Below are 22,073 nucleotides of genomic sequence, written 5' to 3'. Positions count from 1 at the left end.
CAAGAGATCCACCTCACAACATCACACCATACCACTTGATCGGTACCCTCTCAATGGGGGAGTATGTTACGCCACGAGGCTTACCACAGGTTGTATTTCTAACCGTCGCTCGCAGTCCTACAGTGTCGCAGACAGATCGTCTTATCTGCCCGACGGAACATATACAATGTATCGACGAGCGCATAGTTGTCACCAAGCAGCGAGTTCTAGAAACGTCGATTTTGGTCCGTTACTTTTTCCACACAAGAAGGCGGTATACGTGATTATAGGCGCGAACGATGGCGTGACCCGAGCATAGTGGGGATCGTCTCTCAGAGAAGACAAAGAAATGATCGAAGGGCAATCAGTCCCTTCTGAAGAGTCAAACGTTATACATCAAGAGGTCTGACGATTAAAATTAAGGTCGCATAGTCTAACGAATTCATTGAGAGATATCGTAAAGTCGGGTCGACTTTCTGTAACATATTTACAGTATTCATTGTTAAACAATGTGTGGCGTGTTCATCATATTATTGTTAAATATTGTCAAATATACCATTTTATGTTAACCTGTTAATACAGTGTTAAATTCATTGAACTACCCCTGTAATCAAAACAGAGGAACGACTATTTCGCGGCGTCGATTAGCAGAATCGTAGCGAGAATTTACGCCTCTCGCTGACGCGTTTTCCTCACAACCGCGTCTCTCCGCGAATGGTTGTAACACTACTCTCTTCGTAACAGCGGTCTCTGTATACAAAAGGTCACGTGTATACAAAAGAGAAGATGTAAAGTTTTTCTTATAGTAGTTACTTCAACATTTTCTTTGCCATTTCAATTGCTACCTAAGTACTATTAGATTCTACAATTTTGAAAAATTTTAAAAAGTTTAAATATTGATAGCACTATAATAAATTCTTTTTCCCATATTATAGGATTTCTTTTTGTGCTTTCGAGTTTTTTAAAGAATGATTGTTGAAAATATTGCGTTACCTCATTTTACTGATTGTTGCTCAATCGGTTAACTCGATAGATGAGAAATTAATGACTCAAAACCCGACCGAAATATTATAAGAATTAAACATTAGTACGTACAACTCGAAAAGTAAAACATATTTCTTTCATAGAATAATCACGATAGAATTTATTTACATTATCTACTTTACTAAATCAAGATGGAGAGTTACCTAACATAATGTAATAATTCAAGCGATATTGACGATAAGACAGAGCCAAACGAACTGAACTACTAAGAACTTGCTCTTATCTTGCTAATATCAATGCTTGTACAAACAATCATATTAAAGTATTGCATTGTAATCCATTGCAGTATCGGCAAAGCCTTAAATTAAAACGCGCGTTTTAGATTACAATTGAACGTTTCGAAGAAATTCCGTGAATATAACAAACCATTTTCTGGTCACTATCCGACGATATAATAACTTCGATCGGGACAACACGTCAATTGATAAGATTAGAAAAATTAGGTATATTTTTGATAATAGCGCGTCCATGCGTACCTTATAAAGCATGAACACTTGCAGAGGTAGGCTTTCATAAGGCAATCGTTGACGTGTAACTACCTAGCTGACATTTTACGTAGCCGACTGAGCGATTGATTTGTAAGGTATGTTGAGCTAATGACTGACGTATTTTTCCGACGATTTCGAGACATTGCTACAAAAATATCAATTTCTATATCGATCGAAATATGAAAGTCATAATGATCAGAGCTATTAAGGAAGCTATTACGTTTTCTTCTTATCACTAAATCATTCGATGGATTACGCGTATACGATTCCATCTATATTTTTTACGGTATTATCTTCTCATTCGTATCTCATAAATATTTGCAAGCGAGCTGAAACGTTAGATACGTGTGTACATTGAAAATCTATGGCAAGTTACAAACGATTCTGGCGTAGTATTTAATTACATACGCCCAAATTAACGTTTCGCGTGATTTACAAGTAAAATCGAGTAAAGAAATTTCATCAATATTCACGAGCCGAAATAATAATATATAAATAAATAATATACTTTACAAAATAGAAAATAAACGAACTGTGGGTCATCCAGTGGATGCGCTTATTTGCCGAATCGATCCAAGATGGCAAGAATATTGATACTGTTCCTTATCAATCTGATGTTCCCGAATCTTCTACTTGGAGACGTGATCAGCTCTCAAGTCGACGATTTAAGCTATAGACTACCAGTAGAAATCAAGCCAAATTTTTATGAGCTAAATTTGACAGTGAATTTGAATTCAAATTTATCAGAAACAGACTTCAAATTTACCGGTGAAGTGAAGATCGACATTGTAGCTGAAATACAGGATGTCCGGTCAATAACACTGAACATGAAGAACCTCACTGTAAAGAATATTAGCCTGTACCATTCAAATAAAACCGCTATTAAGCTGAATAGTACTGTATATGACGACGTACATGAATTTTTAATTATCATGCTTGATGACAAGCTTAAGAAGGGAAACAACTACTTGCTTACTGTGAGCTATTCCGGAGTCGTGAACGATCAATTAAGAGGATTTTACAGGAGCAGATCTGCCGACAAAAATGGCAATCTAATGTAAGAATACCTTCTTATATAGTTCGCAAGTCATCTCTTAGATAAATTTTTCACTTTGTATTCATTTTGCAATTTTTCATTGATATTCAAAAGAATTTTGATAATATTGAGTATAAGCGCATGATAAATAAAAGAAACCAATACAAGAAATAAACGCTGTTAGGTAGTTATGTAATATTATTTAAAATTAGTTAAATTATTCATTTTGAATCTAATTGGCCAAAAAAATTTTGCACATCATCATTTCGCTTAACCCCTTAACCTACGATTTACGTTCGAGAATTTACATTTGGCCCGATCATCGTACTACGGGCTATACCTGTAGTTGTAGGTTAAGGGGTTAATAAAGCGTAAAGAAAAATTACGACTGACTGTTGCATTTCGAGAACTTTATTTTCATGTTGCAGATATGTGGCTGCGACTCATTTCGAGCCAACAGGTGCACGGTTAGCGTTCCCTTGTTGGGATGAGCCTGCTTTCAAGGCACACTTCAACATTTCTATAACCCATCCGAAATCTTACCATGCGATTTCGAACATGCCAGTTGAAGAACTAAAAGTGGAAAACGACATGAAGACAACTAAGTTCAAAAAAACTCCACGGATGTCCACTTATTTAGTGGCATTCATAGTCTCCAATTATGAATGCAATGAAGATGGCATGTTCAGAGTGTGTACTAAGCCACAGGCAGTGAATCAGACACATTACGCCTTAGAAAAGGGTAAAAAATTGCTAGACGCTTTAAATGAATATACCGCAATCAATTTCACCCATTATGTACCAAAAATGGATCAAGTATCGCTGAAGGACTTTTCGGCAGGCGCTATGGAGAATTGGGGTCTCGTCACTTACAGGTAATTGTTGCAGCCCGTAATCAACGTTGGTCAAGATCACAATTCGATTTAACAGGTCAAAGTTCAAATTTCAACGGCGAACTCATCGAATGTTCGACCAAAGCGTATAAGAGTTTTTAGGATCGGATGATGAATCAAACATATAACATATCAGTAGAGTTTTAATAGTATGCTTTCTTAAAATTAGAAATTTTATTTTTAAGAAAACCAAATGTCATGGCTTTTTGTCTACATGAGGTTTATACATATGCATATCTAGTTTAGAAATCTGTTTAGAATAACGTTTATAATTGCTAAGCTACCGTTAAACACATTCTTTTAAATTGTCTCAAATATAAAGAGCCTCGCCCTAAATTCCAGATTAAGAAAATTCTAAGTAAAAATCTCAATGACAGTAAATAAATTTTAAAAGTAATCATATCTCATGTATAGATCTGCAGTTAATGCAATATTAAAATCTATTTAAAATATATTATACTTTTGATGGCAGACTTCAATCGAAACTTTTCATTTCAGGGAGTCCGCTCTCCTTTATCAAGACGGTGTTACCACAACTCGTACGAAGCAAAGTATAACTACGATTATAGCCCACGAATTTACACATCAGTGGTTTGGAAATCTAGTTAGTCCAGAATGGTGGACGTGGATTTGGTTGAATGAAGGATTTGCAGACTACTTCCAATACATTATTACTCATAAGGTAAGTGTAATAAATAAATCTTCTACTTATATTCTATTAATTTGTTATAAGGGAATTGCTATAAACTGGATAATAAATTTTTGTTGCATTCAAAATTTTAATTCTCAGTTGCTCATATTTTATATGACTATTAATATAGCTACACATTCTATGTATGTTTCTGACCTCTACATCAATTAACAACTAGTATATCTTTTATCATTAAATTCTCGCCGAGTACTTTAAACGTATTCTTGTATCATATCTAGTACATTTGTAATATATTTGTAGGTACTACCCGAATGGCGATTAGACGAAGTGTTTGTCGTTGACAACATACAAGGAAACGCTTTCATTGCAGATGCAGGCGAAAATCCGCGTCCCATGAACAAGAACGCGAAGACGTCTCAAGAAATTAGTAGCTTGTTCGACAATATTGCGTATCAGAAAGGTAAGAGATTTTCTCATTGTTATTAGAAGTAATTCCCAATACATATGTTCGAGAATATTAAGAGCAAAGTTCGACGCAACATTTTTAACATCAGATAAAAGATATAAACGAATACGATGTGAGTTTCAACAGTTTCTACTTATTGGCTAATGTCAAGGGTAAGAGATAATAGGTACCTACGTATCTTATCAATTAATTCATATATTAAACCTTAGGCCTAAACATTATCAGGCAAAAGATAAAAGGTGAGACTTTCGACGATAAATAGTTAGGAGTCGTCTTATAACGGATCTGTTTGTAATTTTTACAGAATTTAAATTTTTCATATAGAATCATCGAAATAAAATACACACACTATTGCTCATGAAGTACAATACATACACTATAATTCGCGAAAGTATATGAATTCGTATGAATATATTATACAAAATAATATATTATACATTTGAAATTTCTTTAAACATTGTCATGAGATACGACTGTCATTATTATATTGGTACGATTTATAAAAAGATCTTTTGATAAAATATTTAAATAGAAAGTTACAAAATATTTATTACAAGTATAGGCTTCGCAAAGATTAACCAAGTATTCCAACAGTCAATTATTCATTACACTGTTTACGCTGTTCATTAATTTTTTACTAGCAATAAGTGTATTTCTTGCAATAAATTACTGCTAATTATACTTTTGAGTTAATTACAAATTTTACCAACATAATCAGGTAGTTATGTTTCATTAATGAAATTTTAAAAAGTTTCGAGTAACGGACACAATATATCCATCCATAATTTTCAAAAATTTTCTACGGCAAGTGTTCACATACTTTCATGAAGCATTTTAAGTGTTCGCACGCCTTAGCCGATTTGCAACAGAAGAAAATTAATGTTAATAAACTAAGTAAGTAAATGAGCAACTTATGATCAAAAACAGCATATATCATCTTCTCGTAAATATCTCTCAATAAATAGTAAAATGTAATTATTCTCCTTAAAGTTCACCAACAGTATTGTAGGATCTTTACTACAACTAATTTACTTACAATAAATGGATTAAACAGATGTTGGTTAAAAAGGAAAGGATGGTTATTTAACGTGAACTATATACAATAATGTATACTATATACCATAATTTAGACAACTAAATAGTTAATTTGCAACTCTCGTCATCACGGATACAACGTTCTCTCTTACGCGGACCACACTCTCTCGACAACGCAATTTGCACACTGACTTCTCGATTGACACTCTTTGACTTCTCAACTCACACTTTCTAACTTCTCAACTAACACTCTGACTGTTAATTCGTCTTTCTCCCTTAGCATCGCGTAAAATCACAAATCACAACTCACAACAGATTATATAAAAATAACAAGGTTGAGCCGAAACACAACTATTAACTTTCTTTTTATTACACTTTATTATGCACTTAATAGTCACAATTTAGTATACACTGAATTAACACATATATATTACACTTTACTCTAGCAACTTTATATAAATTAAGTAGGCGACTGATCTAAGGGTAGAAACCCGGTAAAGAGATGTTAACTGTTCGAAAGATGAAAAATCAATCAAGTTTAGTGACGATGTGGCGGAGGAAAGCTAGTGATGGGTGGGTCTAAGGACACGAAAAGAGTTGATTTGTTAAGGGCAAGTTTTCATTAGGAAAGTGAGGGAAATAGACTTCGCTGTCAATTAACTGATTTTCTAGGTTGGTGGATGAGGAAGGGTGCTAACCGCCCTTGAGAAAAAGTTGCTAACGGAAGATACCGAACGCGAGAAAACTCACTTTCCCGTATCTTCCCGTAGTAAACAAAAATGTAAAGAACACTCGGAATAAAAGATGCTTGTTTTTGATCTGAAGGACGTTAACCATGAAAATGCCAATATTTATGGTGGGACCTTAAGATTATTGAGGGTACGCAGTAAGGATGTGTAGACATCTGGTTGCCATCTTGCCCTCGGTGTGCGACCTGGTCTCTGATGTGGAATGATGTTACATGGCCAGGGCCACGCAGGCCTTTTCCGCGAAACTACTCGATTGAAGGATCGACGGTATGTCACGTAAACTTAAGGGTTGGTTGATGAAATAAAATAGCTGTGTCGTAACACAACTATTGTCATTATTTCACAGTACAGGTTTACACTGATCAGAGAGATGTTCACTGTTCGATGGTTTTGTCTATTTTTCCCCTAGGTGTTCTCGTCTCATTATGGAGGAAAGCTCGGTGTGGGTGTGCCCTTTTTAATTAACAACGCGGATTCGCTGTTCGCATCTTCCGTTAGAAAAAGTGAGGGTAACGATCCACGATGCCAATTGGTTATAGGTCATGTTAATAAATGAAGATAGGAGGAGAAAGCCTCCTACCAACGCGGCTAGTAGGTAATATCGTTTATGGAAAAAACCAGCTTTTTCGTTAGTCAAGTATTGGGTTTTTCCCATTAGGTAACTACCTGCTTTCCCCGTAATTAGTAAGGATAACAACCTAAAGGCTGTTTCAAGGACCATCCATAAACAGATACCAGAAATAATAAACTTAAAAAGTTTAGGTTTATGTTGGGTCTCTGGGGTAATTGAGGCTGCGCGGTGGCCTCTGATAAAATTGACGTTATAGGTACATTGTTGGGCCTATCGGCACTTCGGCTTTCTCGCGACATTGTTTATATTGTAAATTCGCACGTTCGTGGGGAGACGCGATCTCGAGGAAGCGCGCCAACGGGAGTCGTAAATTCCCGTTACGATTGACTAATCGACACCACGAATCGTTCGATCCCTTATTTCTTGTGGGATAATAAGGGTAGTTAACTTGAATATAACGCTGCTGTTAACAGGTATTATATATTTGCACACTCCAACAACTTCGGTGTAATACAATTGAATGGTTCATATAAACTGACGACGAATGAGTACGATCTGAGACTCTGTTCGTGTTGTCGCGTATGAAGATATGTTGTGTTGACTGACTGTATTCGACTGACTTGAGTGGATCTTTGGTGACGACTGACTTGTACTGACTTGAACTGATCCTTGGTGAAGACTGACTTGCACTCTTGATGTCGTAGTAGAAGTAGTTGACTTGACTGATGTCGCAGGAGAAGTAGTTGCTGATCTACGGGTGTATACCCGGTCCAAGGATGTTGACTGTACGAAAGATGGGAAATCAGTCCTGTTCGGTGACGATGCTGTGTCGGAGGAAAGCTAAGGATGGGTGTGTCCCTTGAACGAAGAATGCGGATTCGTTATTCACACCTTTCGTCAATGAAGTGAGGGTAAACGTCCGCGATGCCGATTGGGTATGACCCATGCGAATGCAGAAGGAGATGAGGAAGTCTCCCACCAACGTGGGTCGGGGGTGATTTCATTCCTGGGAAAAACCAGTCGTTTTCGGTGGACATGTGTTGGGTTTTCCCAGCCTACCTGCTTTTTCCATGATTTTTAAGAGCCTAATAAAATCAAGGACTTTTCCTAAATCCGGACATAAACCGAAAATACTTCTAGACAAATAGATTGCTTGGCAACATGTGGAAACAATTAAGCTAGAAGTTGATGATTTATGGTGGGTCCTCGAGTTTATTGAGGGTCGGGAAGAAGGTAGGTCGGCCGCTGGCTGCCAGGTAACGTCGACTAGAATGCAGATGCTCCATGCGTCGTAACATATATTATAGTTCGCCAGATATCTCTTAGGCCTTTCGTCCACGATACTACAGTATCATAAAATTTGAAATAAGATAAGAACTATTAGATTCGAATAACTATTGCTTGAATAAATTATATTATAAGCTTCAATTCATTCAACTATATTGTACGAAAAATCTTTTCTATTTCATTTACGACTACAGCTACGGACTACAGACTACATTTACATATGTATATAGTTTGAGGATAAATAAACTCTCCATAATGTCTTGGTAAAAATTTTGTTGAAACATTGTATCATAACCGGTTTCACTCTACAAATCAAATTAGTTGATTGCATATCTATTAGTTATTTATAAGTAGCTTTCCTGTCATAATAATATAATACTAATCCAGAATGTCGTCATTATTTATTAACACATAATTATCAATTGTGATACTCTAATTAAATTGCAGGATATTTTTGAGTGCTAGTGAAGATACATTAGAATGGCGTTGATTATATTTCTTGAATATATTACTAGTATGACAATTAATTGATTAATTATTAATATTAACAATTTCTATGAAGAATAAACATTCAAAGAGAAGAATAACAACCTACATAGCGCAAATCATTGAAACAAATTAATATTTTGTCAATAAAAATATGAGAAATATTTTTAAAAAATAAGTACTTAACTTGTCTACATCAAAATTGGAAAAAGTAGGTTTATTGTATTGCATTAAATAAATTATTTTGATGATAAAGTCGAAAAGTGTTTTATGAAAATGTAATACTAATAGAATATTTAAAAACAACAATCTAACAGTAATATAATAATGTAACATTGTAAATAGCAAGCTAGCTTTTTAATGGAAAAATGGACTTTAGATGTAGAATTTCTTGAGGATTGTAGATTAATTTATTGACTATCTCTCTGTCCTTATGACAACATTTTCTCTAATCTAATGGAAATAATTTTCCAAGCTCAAGACGTTAATGTAATGATGAACATCACAATCGCTGGATCTTCCAGTTTCAAAGCATTAGAAAAAATAAATATATTGGAAAAATCATTAATGGTCAAAATGCGTTATTTGTTAATAGTATTTATAAGTTAAAAATTTGTTGCACACATCGCATACAGAGTTAACTGGAAAAGAATCCTACCTACTGTTTTATTGCAATATATTGATATTATAAAATCTAAAAAATATAATTATTATAAAAGATTTTTTTTATTTTATTTAATTATTATTATAATTATATTTTTTTAATTATTATAAAAGATATTATAAAATATCATTTTTGCTTTCCAAGAAGTGTAATCGTATTTGAGAACAAGGATATTTATTCAAAGACTAAAATATTATTATAAATATAATTTGCTACCTTACATTGCTCCTTGTAGTTAGAAGATTATCGTGTAATTTAAAAAATAATGGTATAAGTCAACAATGGTCTGCGTAATATACATATTTGCATATGATGGAACAGTGAAGGGTCAAATTGTATATCTTTTATTGGTGAATTTATTCAAAATTTTTAAATAAAACATATGAAACATACGCGACTCATTTGGTGAAGCATTTCTTAACATGAGAAATGCTTAAATTGAAAAGAATTTTTACTATTTCTCTTTTGCAATCCTTAATAACAATGTAATTAACAAAACTAAAAATAAAAAAGACAAATTAGATGCATATACAGATGTATATCATTTGATCCTTGAATCTAGATATTGTTTACATCTGCATGTTTTGAATAATGAATAATAAACATAAATAATCACTATTGAATAATAATCATGAATTATTAAAAACCAATCTCTAATGTATATCCATGTCTTTGCAGCGGGGTCAGTTATTCGAATGATGTCACACATCTTGACAGAAAACGTTTTCCACGAGGGTTTAAAGGAATACCTTAAGCAGAAGTACGTATATTTAAGTCATTTATATGATATATATGTCGAGTTCTCGTTGTGGTTAGGGGCGTGTAACGAATTTTCATTTGAATTAGCCATTGTTGTTATACAATATAAATGATATTTACTGGTACAAATATGATTATTACAGAATTTGACAAGTAACTGTGGCGATTAGATACTGAAGATGCTAATGACAATGTTCAATAACGAATTCCAAAGTCTAAGTCAAACTGAACTTACGTGTCCGCAATTCAAGTGTAACTAAACTTACTTGTCTACAGTACAAATAGAACTCAACTTACTGACTTCTCTGTACCTTTCTGTACCCCTCGGGTCAACTATATTTTTAAGGAGAGTTATACAACTATTCCATACCTCTGTTAGGTAAAAACGTCCATCCCGTAACCGTGGGTATGTTTAGCGACCAATTGTGTCACCTCGAGCCAAAGCCCACCGTCACAAATCTCGGGCAAACATAATCGGATTAAATCATAAACAACTACTTCTAAGTTTTATTATTTAAGTACAGCTATAATAAATAGTCTAGTCTAAAGTATTGGGGATCTTCCCAAAAATTCCAAAAGAAAGAGGCCCCGACGTCTTTTCATCTCCGACATATATATATATATATATATATATATATATATATATATGTATATGTATATGTATATATATGTATATGTATATATATATATATATATACATATGTATATATATGACAACAAGGAAATTTTCGATATTAAAAAAATCTTAAACACACTAATCACAGTCGAGCCACCCAGGCACAAAAAAGACATACCACAATGCATGAGGTGTCAACAATATGGACACATTAAAAATTACTGCAACAGGAACCCGGCGTGTGTCAAATGCGCAGAAAAGCACCTAACAGCGAACTGCCCACACACGGGAAAAATAAACGACGTAAAATGTTACAATTGCGGTGGAAATCACCCAGCGAGTTACAAAGGTTGTCTAGTAAGAAAGCAACTCCAAAGCAAGCTTCTTCCGCCGCTTCGTAACAGAACACACAACAATCTCCACACGCAACAGGACAACACAGAATCTACGCCAACACCAAAAACATAGCACGCAAGGAACAATAACCACACTAACACCAACACCGCTAGAAACCGAAGCTACGCGCAAGTCGTCACCCCCAGACAATCAAGAACAGAACAACCACAGCAACGACGCTACAGAAATCAAAGAGCTAATAAAACATTCCATAAAAAACACCGAAATACTCACAAAAATGATAAGCGAGCAAAACGAACTCCTCAGACAGCAAATACAGCAGATAACAGTCATGTTATAATTACTTACTAACATGATGAGCAAAAAATAAAAATAGACACGCTTAAAATAGCAGCCTGGAACTTTAACGGCCTACAACAAAGGGCCCTAGAAACTAAAACATTCCTGTACAGCAATAACATCGATATACTACTCGTCTCAAAAACACACCTCACAATAAAAAGCTACATAAAAATACCGCACTACACCATATACGACATCAAGCATCCCTCAGGGAAAGCACACGGAGGGACGGCAGTAGTAATAAAAAACGACATTAAACATCACCTACACAGCCAGGTCAGTAAGGAACATATACAAGCAACCACCGTTACCGTACAGACTAACAGCACCACCTGCAGTTGTCAGCAGTATACGTACCGCCGCGACAAAAAATCACAACGCAAATGTGGGAAGACTACTTCCGACACTTAGGTGACAAGCATATTGCAGCAGGAGACTATAACTCAAAGCAGACACTATGGGGATCAAGAATCACCATACCTCGAGGCAGAAGCTTGGAAAAATACATCAGAAATTATAACCTCAATATATTATCCACAGGAAGACCGACATACTGGCCGACAGACCTGAGCAAAATACCTGACCTGCTAGACTTTGCAGTTACAAAGGGACTAAACGCAAATAAACTAAACATAGCACCCAGCCTCGAGCTTAGCTCCGACCATACAGAGAAGCTATGCAATAAAACCACCAAATGGCAAACATTCAAAGAAATAATAGAGAGCAAAATCAGCTGCAACATCCCACTGAAAACACCTGAACACATCGATCAAGCAGTAACAACACTCACAGAAACTATCCAAGAAGCAGCAAGGGCAACCACTATACCTGAAACAACCAACAGACAAACAAAAACAGTTCCACTAGACATCCTCGAAAAAATTAGAGAAAAAAGAAAAGCGAAAGCAAAATGGCAAAAACATAAAACAAAAGAAAACAAAAAGCACCTAAACAAACTTGCGAAGGAAATAAAAAACAAAATAAAAGAGCACAACAACAACGAGTTCATAAAGTTCATTGAGTCACTATCTGCACACGAGAACTACAACTACTCACTATGGAAAGCCACAAAAAAAAAAAAAAAAAAAAAATAAAGGAGACAATAAAAATGGTCCCAGCAATCAGAAGAGCAGATAACACATGGGCAAGAAGCAACGAAGAGCAAGCTGAAGAATTTTCCAACCACCTATGCAACACATTTACACCACATAATATCAATAACAGCAACCATAATAATCATACAGACGAGGATGCGCTAACCACTAGTATATCCACTGACAAACACTACACCATACCTAAAACAACAGCACAAGAAATTAGAAACATAATCGAGAAAACAAAAAATAATAAAGCACCAGGTATCGACCTAATCAATGGCAAAATCTTGAAAAACCCCCCGCCAAAAGCGATAAGACAAATCACAGTAATATTTAACGCAATACTAAGAATTCAATACTTTCCTAAACCTTGGAAACTGGCACAGATCATAATGTTACCTAAACCAGGCAAAGACCCACATCAAACTACATCATACAGACCATTATCATTATTTCCTGTGTTCTCTAAAATACGAGAGAAAGTAATTTACGACCGCATAAAACCAATAATAGAGAAGGAAAAATTAATACCGGATCACCAATTCGGATTCAGAAACAAACACTCCACTATAGAGCCAATGCACAGACTGGTCAACGAAATAATACTAGCACTAGAAAACAAGCAATACTGTACAGCCCTCTTTAGGGACATAGAGAAAGCATTCGACAAAATAAACCATGAAAGTCTTCTACAAACAATCAGGAAACAATTCCCGGAGCAAATATACCAATTGATAAAATTCTACATAAGCAGCAGAAACTTCGTAATAAAAATCAAGGACACATACTCCGAAGTCAAAGACATCAAGGCAGAGGTTCCGCAAGGAAGCGTCGTGGGACCAATGTTATACACAGTATACACGGCCAACATACCAATAACTACCAACAGCAAAATACTGACATTCGCGGACGACACAGCGGTACTAGTCAAGCATACTAACCCTGCAACGGCAATTACATTACTACAAGAACATATCACAAAACTAAAAAAGTGGCTTCAAGCAAAACAAATCAAAGCAAACCCCGAAAAATGCAAACACATTACATTCACACTGCGAAAACAGAAACCACCAAACATTGTACTAAACGGCACACACATAATACAAACAAGGCAAGTCGAATACCTAGGACTCCACTTAGATACACGACTCACATGGAAACAGCATATTAAAGCAACAATAGACAAAATACAGATGGTAAGGAGACAAATGTACTGGCTAACAAGTCGAAAATCCAAACTAAGCATAGAAAACAAACTAAAAATATATAAAATGGTCATAAAACCAATCTGGACTTGCGGAATAGCACTATGGGGAACAGCAGCAATGAGCCATATAACCAAAATAGAGGCAACGCAATCTAAAATACTCAGAACAATAGTAAACGCGCCATGGTACGTTAGGAACGAAGACATTCGGAAAGACCTGGGAATACCAACGGACAAGAAGGAGATTAACAAAAGTGCAAGAAGGTACGGAGAATAAATAGCAACGCACCCAAACTGGCTGGCAGCGGAAACGGTCGACACATCAAGCATAAAAAGAAGATTAAAAGGGAAACACCCAACAGATCTCACAAAAGATATAACCTAACAAACACGATGATGGTACCCCGCTGGGGGTAGCCACCCACATGTTATATTAGTATACAGCTACAACATTTTACCAAATATCCTACTGGACAAATTGTAAAATCCAAATAAATAAATAAAAAAAAAAGAGAGGGAGTGCTATAGAATTACTCCATACCTTTGTAAGACAAAGCGTTCATCCCGTGACCGCGGCTACGTTCGGCGACTGGCTGTCGCCTCGAGCCCAAGCTCATTATTACAACTCGCGAACAATTACGATCGGATTGAATAACTACAATTGTTTAATTACAGCTATAGTAGACTCTAGATTACAATGTTGCAGGATTATCCAAAATTCCAAAGGCTCCGGTGTTTTTTCATCTCCGACATATATGTATAGATATACATATTTATAAATCTATCATTTCTTATTATACATAATATTTTGTACAGAATATTTTGCAAAGGGGAATCTCGCAAGTCAGACAGATTGTATTTGTCCTTTGTTTTGACATATTCCCATATTCTGCTTTCATACATGTTGTAGATATGTATGTATATTTAGCATTTTTCGCAAGTCTTCCGATACTACTCCTTTTTTAGTACCTTTTTGGCGATTAAAATATACATTTACAACCTCGATTTAAGCATAAAAATGACAAACCTAATGGGATATATGTATCCAAAAGAAGCACATGTATTTTCTGTGCTCAATAAGATCAATAAAAAAATGATTTGATAGTATTTAAACAAAATAGGTAATTTACGCTATGAACTGAAAGAATACGACAAAAATTTTTAGAGTATCGTTCAATAACTTATAAAAATAAGATTTTTGTCATTGTGACTCTACAGTCATATACACTTCCCAAATAAAAATTAAATATTTGTAAACATTTTTCATTTAGAAGATATTTACATATGTTTGTTATTGGTTTTTAAAGTTTTAGTCTTTTGTTTTACCTACAAATCATATTAACGGGAGATAACAATTTTTCCAGTGCACTGCATGTTGCTAATTCGACAAATCTTTTCGAGCATCTTGGAAAAAATAAAAAATGGGATGGAGCTTCGTTCGGGAAAATCATGGACGGATGGGTGAACAACGCAGGATATCCGGTTGTGAATGTAAAGCGAAACCATGACGATGAACTGCAGTTAAGTCAAGAACGATTTTCATTTTATGAAACTAAAAATGACGCAAACTGGTGGGTGCCTATAACTTACGTCAACTCGTCTAGCATGAACTTTAATAATACAACTCCAATTATATGGTTAAAACCAGGCCGTAATGAAACGATAAAGTTTAATAAGGCAGAGGGATGGATTATTGTGAATACACAACAAGCAGGTGTGTAATATTGGCTATATTTAAAAATGTCTAGTACAGTAGACTATGATTATCATCATCAATTAATGGGAGATTTTGGGGTGATTCCTTGTAAGATTAAAATATAACAATGAAATCAATACATTTTCATTGTAGGGTTTTGATCCTATTTAGTTTTAATATTTATAGAATACGTAGTTGAAAATATAACCCTGTTAAAAAGTATGAGGCCATTTCCTTCCAACTAATAAATTACAACAACTAATATTAATACAGCAGTAGTAATACATGAAATAACATATTTCATTTTAGGTTTATTGGGCACTATATTCGTCACATTATCTATGATTTCGCATAATTTCTACCCAACATAACATATTTTCGAACTCGTAACAAATTGAATACGTAAATAGTTCCAAAGCGGAAATATACCATATAAAACAAACTATATAAAAATTCAAGTATTCCAAAGATCTAATGAATTTTTTTATTTATATGGATGAAATATACTGAATATACATATATTAAAATTTATTACTATAGGTTTAACATCAATAATTTTCATTTTAGGATGAAATATGCTTAAAAATAATAAATATCCTGATACGATTAATGTGAGAAATAAAGAAATGGCGCGTTTCATGGTTATATATTTCGAATAATCAAGCTTCTGTAGTATAACTATTGTAGTACTAGAAAGACTGAATTAAAAATTCATATACTCATATACACGATCAAATTACTGATCTTGAAACAAGAATTTAGGAAGTAATATTTAGTCAGTGAATCTTCTAATTCTTTATTTATTTATTGTCTATTTTTCCTCTAACAAAAATTAAATTGTCCATTTTTAATATCATCTTTTGCCCTGTAAAACGATAAATAGAATATAAGTGTTTTTTTAATAAATAGATTTGAAGAAAATTTAATACATAACTGTTTTGAAACTATTAACTAAAACATATGTAATACAAAATAATTTTAACTTTTTGAATGATAAACTGATGCTTAAGTTACTGCGTAGAAAAAACAAACTATTTTTATGCAGGAACTTATAGTGATTTAATTACGCACCAATAATTGCAACTTAAATTGAATGAATTTTCAATTTCGTAAAATATAGTTGCTGTGAAAATTTATGAAATCTTTACATAGTTAGTAACAACATGTTTATGTAATAGTTAGAAACAACATGTTTATTATTATGTAGCTTTGTAAGAATTGCAAATTTAAATTTCGAGCTAGGAAGCTTACAAATCTTGAAAAAGTATTCTTATAAATATTTCAATACAATAATAATTATCGTAGCTTTAAATGTCATAATAATTTAATATTTTAATATATAAATCAAACAATTACAACATGTTCTTAATTTATAATTGTATTGTCTGAAAAATCATCAATTTTTAATGGTTTAACTATTTTGTAAAAAATTTCAAATATTTATTATACCGTAAAAGTATATCTCATCGTTATAAAAATATGTGTATGTATTATATTAATAATTAATTAAATTTTTTAAAAAGCGTGCAAGATAATTAAGCCAACCGTTATTATAAATATATCTGAATTGGTCTAATCTTTTGCAAGATGAATAACACATACATACTTTTATTTTTTAATTAGTAGTTGCTCGGTTTCTTTTAGGTTATTATCGCGTGAACTATGAGCCAGAAATGTGGAAACTGTTATCGATGCAGTTGAATTCGGATAACTATGAGAATATCCACGTCGTAAACCGTGCTCAGTTAATCGATGATGCCTTAAACATGGCTCGCACTAACCGATTGAACTATAGGGTTGCATTGACACTCACACTTTACCTTGAGAGAGAAACAGATTACGTGCCTTGGCAAACGACCTTCAGGAATATGCAATTTTTGCACAACATGTTACGTACTTCTGTACAATATAATAATTTTATGGTATGCATATATAATACGACTTAAAGAATCCAAATATTTCAATTCATAATTTCAGATATATGTATTACTCATATTGGTAATTATATAAGTTATTATATAAGTCCAGTAGGTATGAACTATTTTTCCATAATAGTTATATTAATAACGGCAATTCTATTGATGATAGAGAAATTTTTAATTATTTCTAATTTATAGAATTATTAATTTAGTTTATTTTAAAAATTAAGTTTTTAATTGACTAAATAATATAGTAGTCATATATTATTATACACACGATAAAAAATACCTACAAGCGATCTTTTCTAGTGTAATTTTTGTCCAATCATTCTATGATAAGCAGACTCCGAATATTTATGCAAATTCATATTTTTATGAACACAACTAAAGGATTAAGACCCAGACAGAAATTTAATTTACCTATTAAATACTAAGCCGAGTACTGTACTTTGGATATTTTATAGATTTTTACATATCATGTTCATTCATAATATTTACGGTCTTGCACGTTTTCTATTTTAAAACAGACAGTAGGCAATTTTACACAAAAGATAATAGGCAGAAAAAATCGAATGTACGTAATAAAAAGGATGCACATATTATATTCCTTCCGAAAGATCTTTTTACTCTAATGTAACCAATTTTTCTATTTCTGTTTAAATAAAAGTTCAAACTCGTTGCAGAGTTATATTCGAAAAATAATGAAATCCGTGACGAGTCAAGTGAGGTATAAGCCATATCAGAAAGGCGAAGAACTTGATATTGTGAAACTTCTTAGGATAAACGCAATGGAATGGGCCTGCAGAGCTGGCGTTGACGAATGCAAAGATTATACCAACAGAGAGTTCAACGCATGGTTAAGTAATTCCAGTAGATCGTAAGTTGCTATATTTGCTCTCATTTGTTTCTTTTTTAATCTTCCTTACCTTTTATCGTTAACTTATTCACAATAAATGAAGATTTATCGATGGTGTATATCATTTTCAAATCTTGCGATTATATTGTTTTCCAATTGTTAAACGTAAATGCATTTTATTGAATCATGACGATTGCTATAATTATACGAAAACTTATGTACCACGCGATAGTAAAAGAAAATTAAAGAATATATATGTATATACATAACATATAAATATATAATATATGTATATGATATATATATAATATATGATATGTATATAATATAAATTCCTGACTGTATTCCGTTTTCTATATCATTTCCGATCGCTAGAATGTTTCTTATGATTGAGAGAAATAATCGTTAATTAGTATGCGTTATTCCAGTTTTCAATTGCATGCTAAAAGTTTCTTTGAAACATTAGAAACCCTTTTTTTCGATTGAAACGAAAGCAAGACGTTGAGTCACAAAAAATGGATCGAAGCAGGATTAAATGATATTGCCGATATTGAGATAGTCAGTATGTATAGCGCAAGATGAATTATTTAGCAAAAAAAGTAATTACTTTATTTACAGATTTGACATTGACTTGAAAAACAATATTCTTTGCGATGGAATAAGATCTGCAAATAAAAAAGTGTGGAACTACACTCTGACCGAATTGTTGAAAACAAAGGACGAAGACGAAAAAAAGAGTTTACTTTCTCTCTTGGCTTGTTCCGAGTCAGTAGATCTTCTGAAGGAATACTTGCACATGTCCATTCAGGAAAATGCAACTGTGACATTTAATAATGCAGTTCTAAATGTAGTGTCTCAGAATGCAAAGGGTGTCAGCATTGCTCTGGAAGTGCTGACTAACGAAATTGAGAAGATAAAAAAATTGTAATTGACAATTGGATTTGTTTTCATCGTTGAGAATCCGATTAAATAATATCGAGGTGTGATTGATTCGGTATAATCTATAGAACTTTTTGATTTCAGGAACAAAGCCGAAGACGTCATCAAATCGAGTGTTGACATAATTGCAAGCGCAATTACAAATAAGGATCAATTTACACAGGTACGTTTAATTAATTAAGATAACGTTTAATTAAAATATATTAGCTTTAAAACTTTATTTCTATTCCTATCTTATTTCTTTTTACTTTAATTAAATGCATTGGTCGGTCTTTATCACAAAATGAATTTTAACAAAGCCTCTAATATAATTTTTCTTTTTCCTTATGGAAATATGCTCTAATTGTCTTTCTTCATGCACTCATACGTTTCCTTTGTCTGATCTAACTTATAAATGTTTTCAATCATTTTTATATGATAAGAGTAGAATTGAAAAGGACAAGATGGCTAATCAATATATTTGACGTATACTTTGGTTATTATGTTCTTACAAAAAATCGTTATTACAATAGCCAACAGTGAAAAGAGATACATAATGAATCCGAAGAAAACTTATACGAACAAATGTTTAAACGTGCTATTCACAATTGTCGTAGTATTAGAAAGTTTCATAATTATAACGTAAAAGCACATGTAAAAAATATGATGAGTTGATATATCAAAAGATATAAAGGTCCTCAAAATAGGTAACAGATTTATGAAATATTATAAATAATTATAATCAAGGATATATTCAAAATTATAGCATTCAACATTTTTTAAATATTCAATAATTGGTTATTGAGATTTATAATTGCTGATTATATTCCTTCCTTGTGGTTTTCCATTATATAGTCGTAACTTAAACTTCATACTAGTAAATATATCTATAAAAATTATGAAATTTGCTTAGTACTTAAGTAGTTAACAATCGTTCGTTTATTAACTTTTGAACGAGTAACTTGTATATTTGCCTAAGCAGTATGTATCATTTTGAGTAAGTTTCTCCAGTTATTGATAATTAATAGTATGCAATCATTTTTTACTTGACAGTTAATTATGTTTTTGGCGAAGGAGAGATTGAAACCAGACACTCTTCAGACTATCTTATTGAAGGCAACCAGAAATTTGGAATGGCTTAACGTCCATCAAGAAACCATTGAGAACTGGTTGTACACTCACAGGAACTATTTCAACTCCTCCAGTTCGCTCACGTTTGCAACGCTTCTCATTATATTCTCAATATTTATTACCAGATTTTACTAAAAACTTATTCAGTTGAACTGTAGTTAGAATGTATTCAATTGGTTCATCGAACAACCGAGTCACATAAAAATACAATTAAGTATTAGAACAAATCGAGAATGATCATCTGTATAGAATGCATTAATACGATCATGGAATCAATAATTCGATAGAGAGATGTAATATACAATCCATGAAGATGTGGAATATTTTTATAATTTAATGTGATTGTAAGGAAACCTATTTGGTCCAAACATATTTTTATATTACGTTAAAAAATATTTAATAAAGAGTGAAATCTGAATGTCGTTCCGGATTTTCTTATTTGATTCGTACAAGTTAATCTATTTACAATAATATTAACAAAGAAAAGGAATATCATTATAACATGAAATATAAATAGTAACTTTAATCGTATGAAGCTGTTTAGAAATATGTTACATATTAATTAAGATGCATAATTTGTATAGTAAATGTTCTTACATGCGTTATGCATTGGTACAATCATGTATGTATATAGGTATTATGTCATTTACTTAAAACTCCAGTTAGTGTTTAATAACTTAATATTTTATAATATTACAAATAATATTGTAACTGTATGAATATAGGTATATGATAAAGAGACTTAAGAATAAATAAAGTATTGAGTGACTTTTATAATTTCATATTTTCGCTCGGAATAAGACAATGTACATGTATAATTTTAACCTTTTGCCTTCATCAGCCTTATTAACTCTGGCTGATTCCAACTTCTTAACTCTTCAACTTGTCCGGGTACTACGTCTTTTCTATGTGATTCCCGAGATATCTCGCAACAATGATTATGGTATAATTGCTAATGTAACGATCTCTTATACAGAGTGGATCGGAAATCATAAAAATAACCGAGCACGGGATGAATCTATATGAAAAAATAAGTTAAACATATAGAATACAAATTTTGCATATGACGCTTCGTTTCAGAGACAATCGAGTTTGAAAATTTGTCAAGTATACTTCAACTGGACTAATTAATACGAGATTATCATACATGTAAAAATCAGTTTAATATATTAAAGAATACTTTCCGTTTAAAATCTCATTTTCAAGAAAATAAATTTTAAAGATGTTTAATTACGAACTGATCTGATACACACGCATGACATATTTTCAAATTTATCTTTCTTGAAGAAATAAAGCATCAGACGAGAAAATTTTATTCTACATTTTTTACTTATTTTCACATGTAGTTTAAACTCCTATCGACTATTTATTCTTCTTTAATCCGAGAATTAGGCCAAATTTAGATATACTTGTCAAATTTTCAAACTCGATTTTCTTGAAAACAGAGTCTTGGATGAAAAAGCGTTATGTCAAAATTTTTTCTTAGTATTTTATGTAGAATCACCCCTTGCCCCGTAGTGTTACGATTTCCGCCCTAACCTGTATGATAATAATTACAGCAAGATATTTAAATGAGAAAAATTAAATTAAAAATAAATTAAAAAAAGAGAATTATAAAAACGACAATAAAAAAATTGATATTTTTAAAATAATAATTTGCGGGAGAAATGGATAAAGCGAGGGGTGAAAGTGGTACTTACCTTTGACAGGTAGTTTCTTAGTTTATACATTTTTTTCGTTCTGCAAGTGAAATTGATTAAATTTGTTATAATTAAAAAATAACTATAATAAAAGTTATATGTGTATAATATATCTTTAATAGAAT

The 22,073-nt window shown here is 32.7% G+C and overlaps 1 protein-coding gene across 1 annotated transcript; it reads left to right on the top strand.

The window, feature by feature from the left end:
- The first annotated feature begins 1,646 nt into the window (after positions 1-1,646).
- Positions 1,647-20,936, top strand: LOC117212823 (aminopeptidase N-like). The gene is made up of 11 exons (XM_033457882.1): positions 1,647-2,568; positions 2,976-3,422; positions 3,939-4,122; positions 4,393-4,552; positions 10,029-10,110; positions 15,093-15,442; positions 17,069-17,346; positions 18,027-18,220; positions 18,818-19,123; positions 19,223-19,301; positions 20,171-20,936. The coding sequence occupies exons 1-11, from the start codon at positions 2,090-2,092 to the stop codon at positions 20,381-20,383; spliced, it is 2,772 nt and encodes a 923-aa protein (XP_033313773.1). The 5' UTR covers positions 1,647-2,089; the 3' UTR covers positions 20,384-20,936.
- Positions 20,937-22,073: the final 1,137 nt, after the last annotated feature.

Source organism: Bombus bifarius, unplaced genomic scaffold, assembly GCF_011952205.1.
Source record: "Bombus bifarius isolate JDL3187 unplaced genomic scaffold, Bbif_JDL3187 scf7180000008381, whole genome shotgun sequence".
In the NCBI taxonomy this organism is placed as follows: Eukaryota; Metazoa; Arthropoda; class Insecta; order Hymenoptera; family Apidae; genus Bombus; species Bombus bifarius.
The sequence above is the reverse complement of the archived record's forward strand: the minus strand, read 5'-3'. Positions and strand labels throughout refer to the sequence as shown.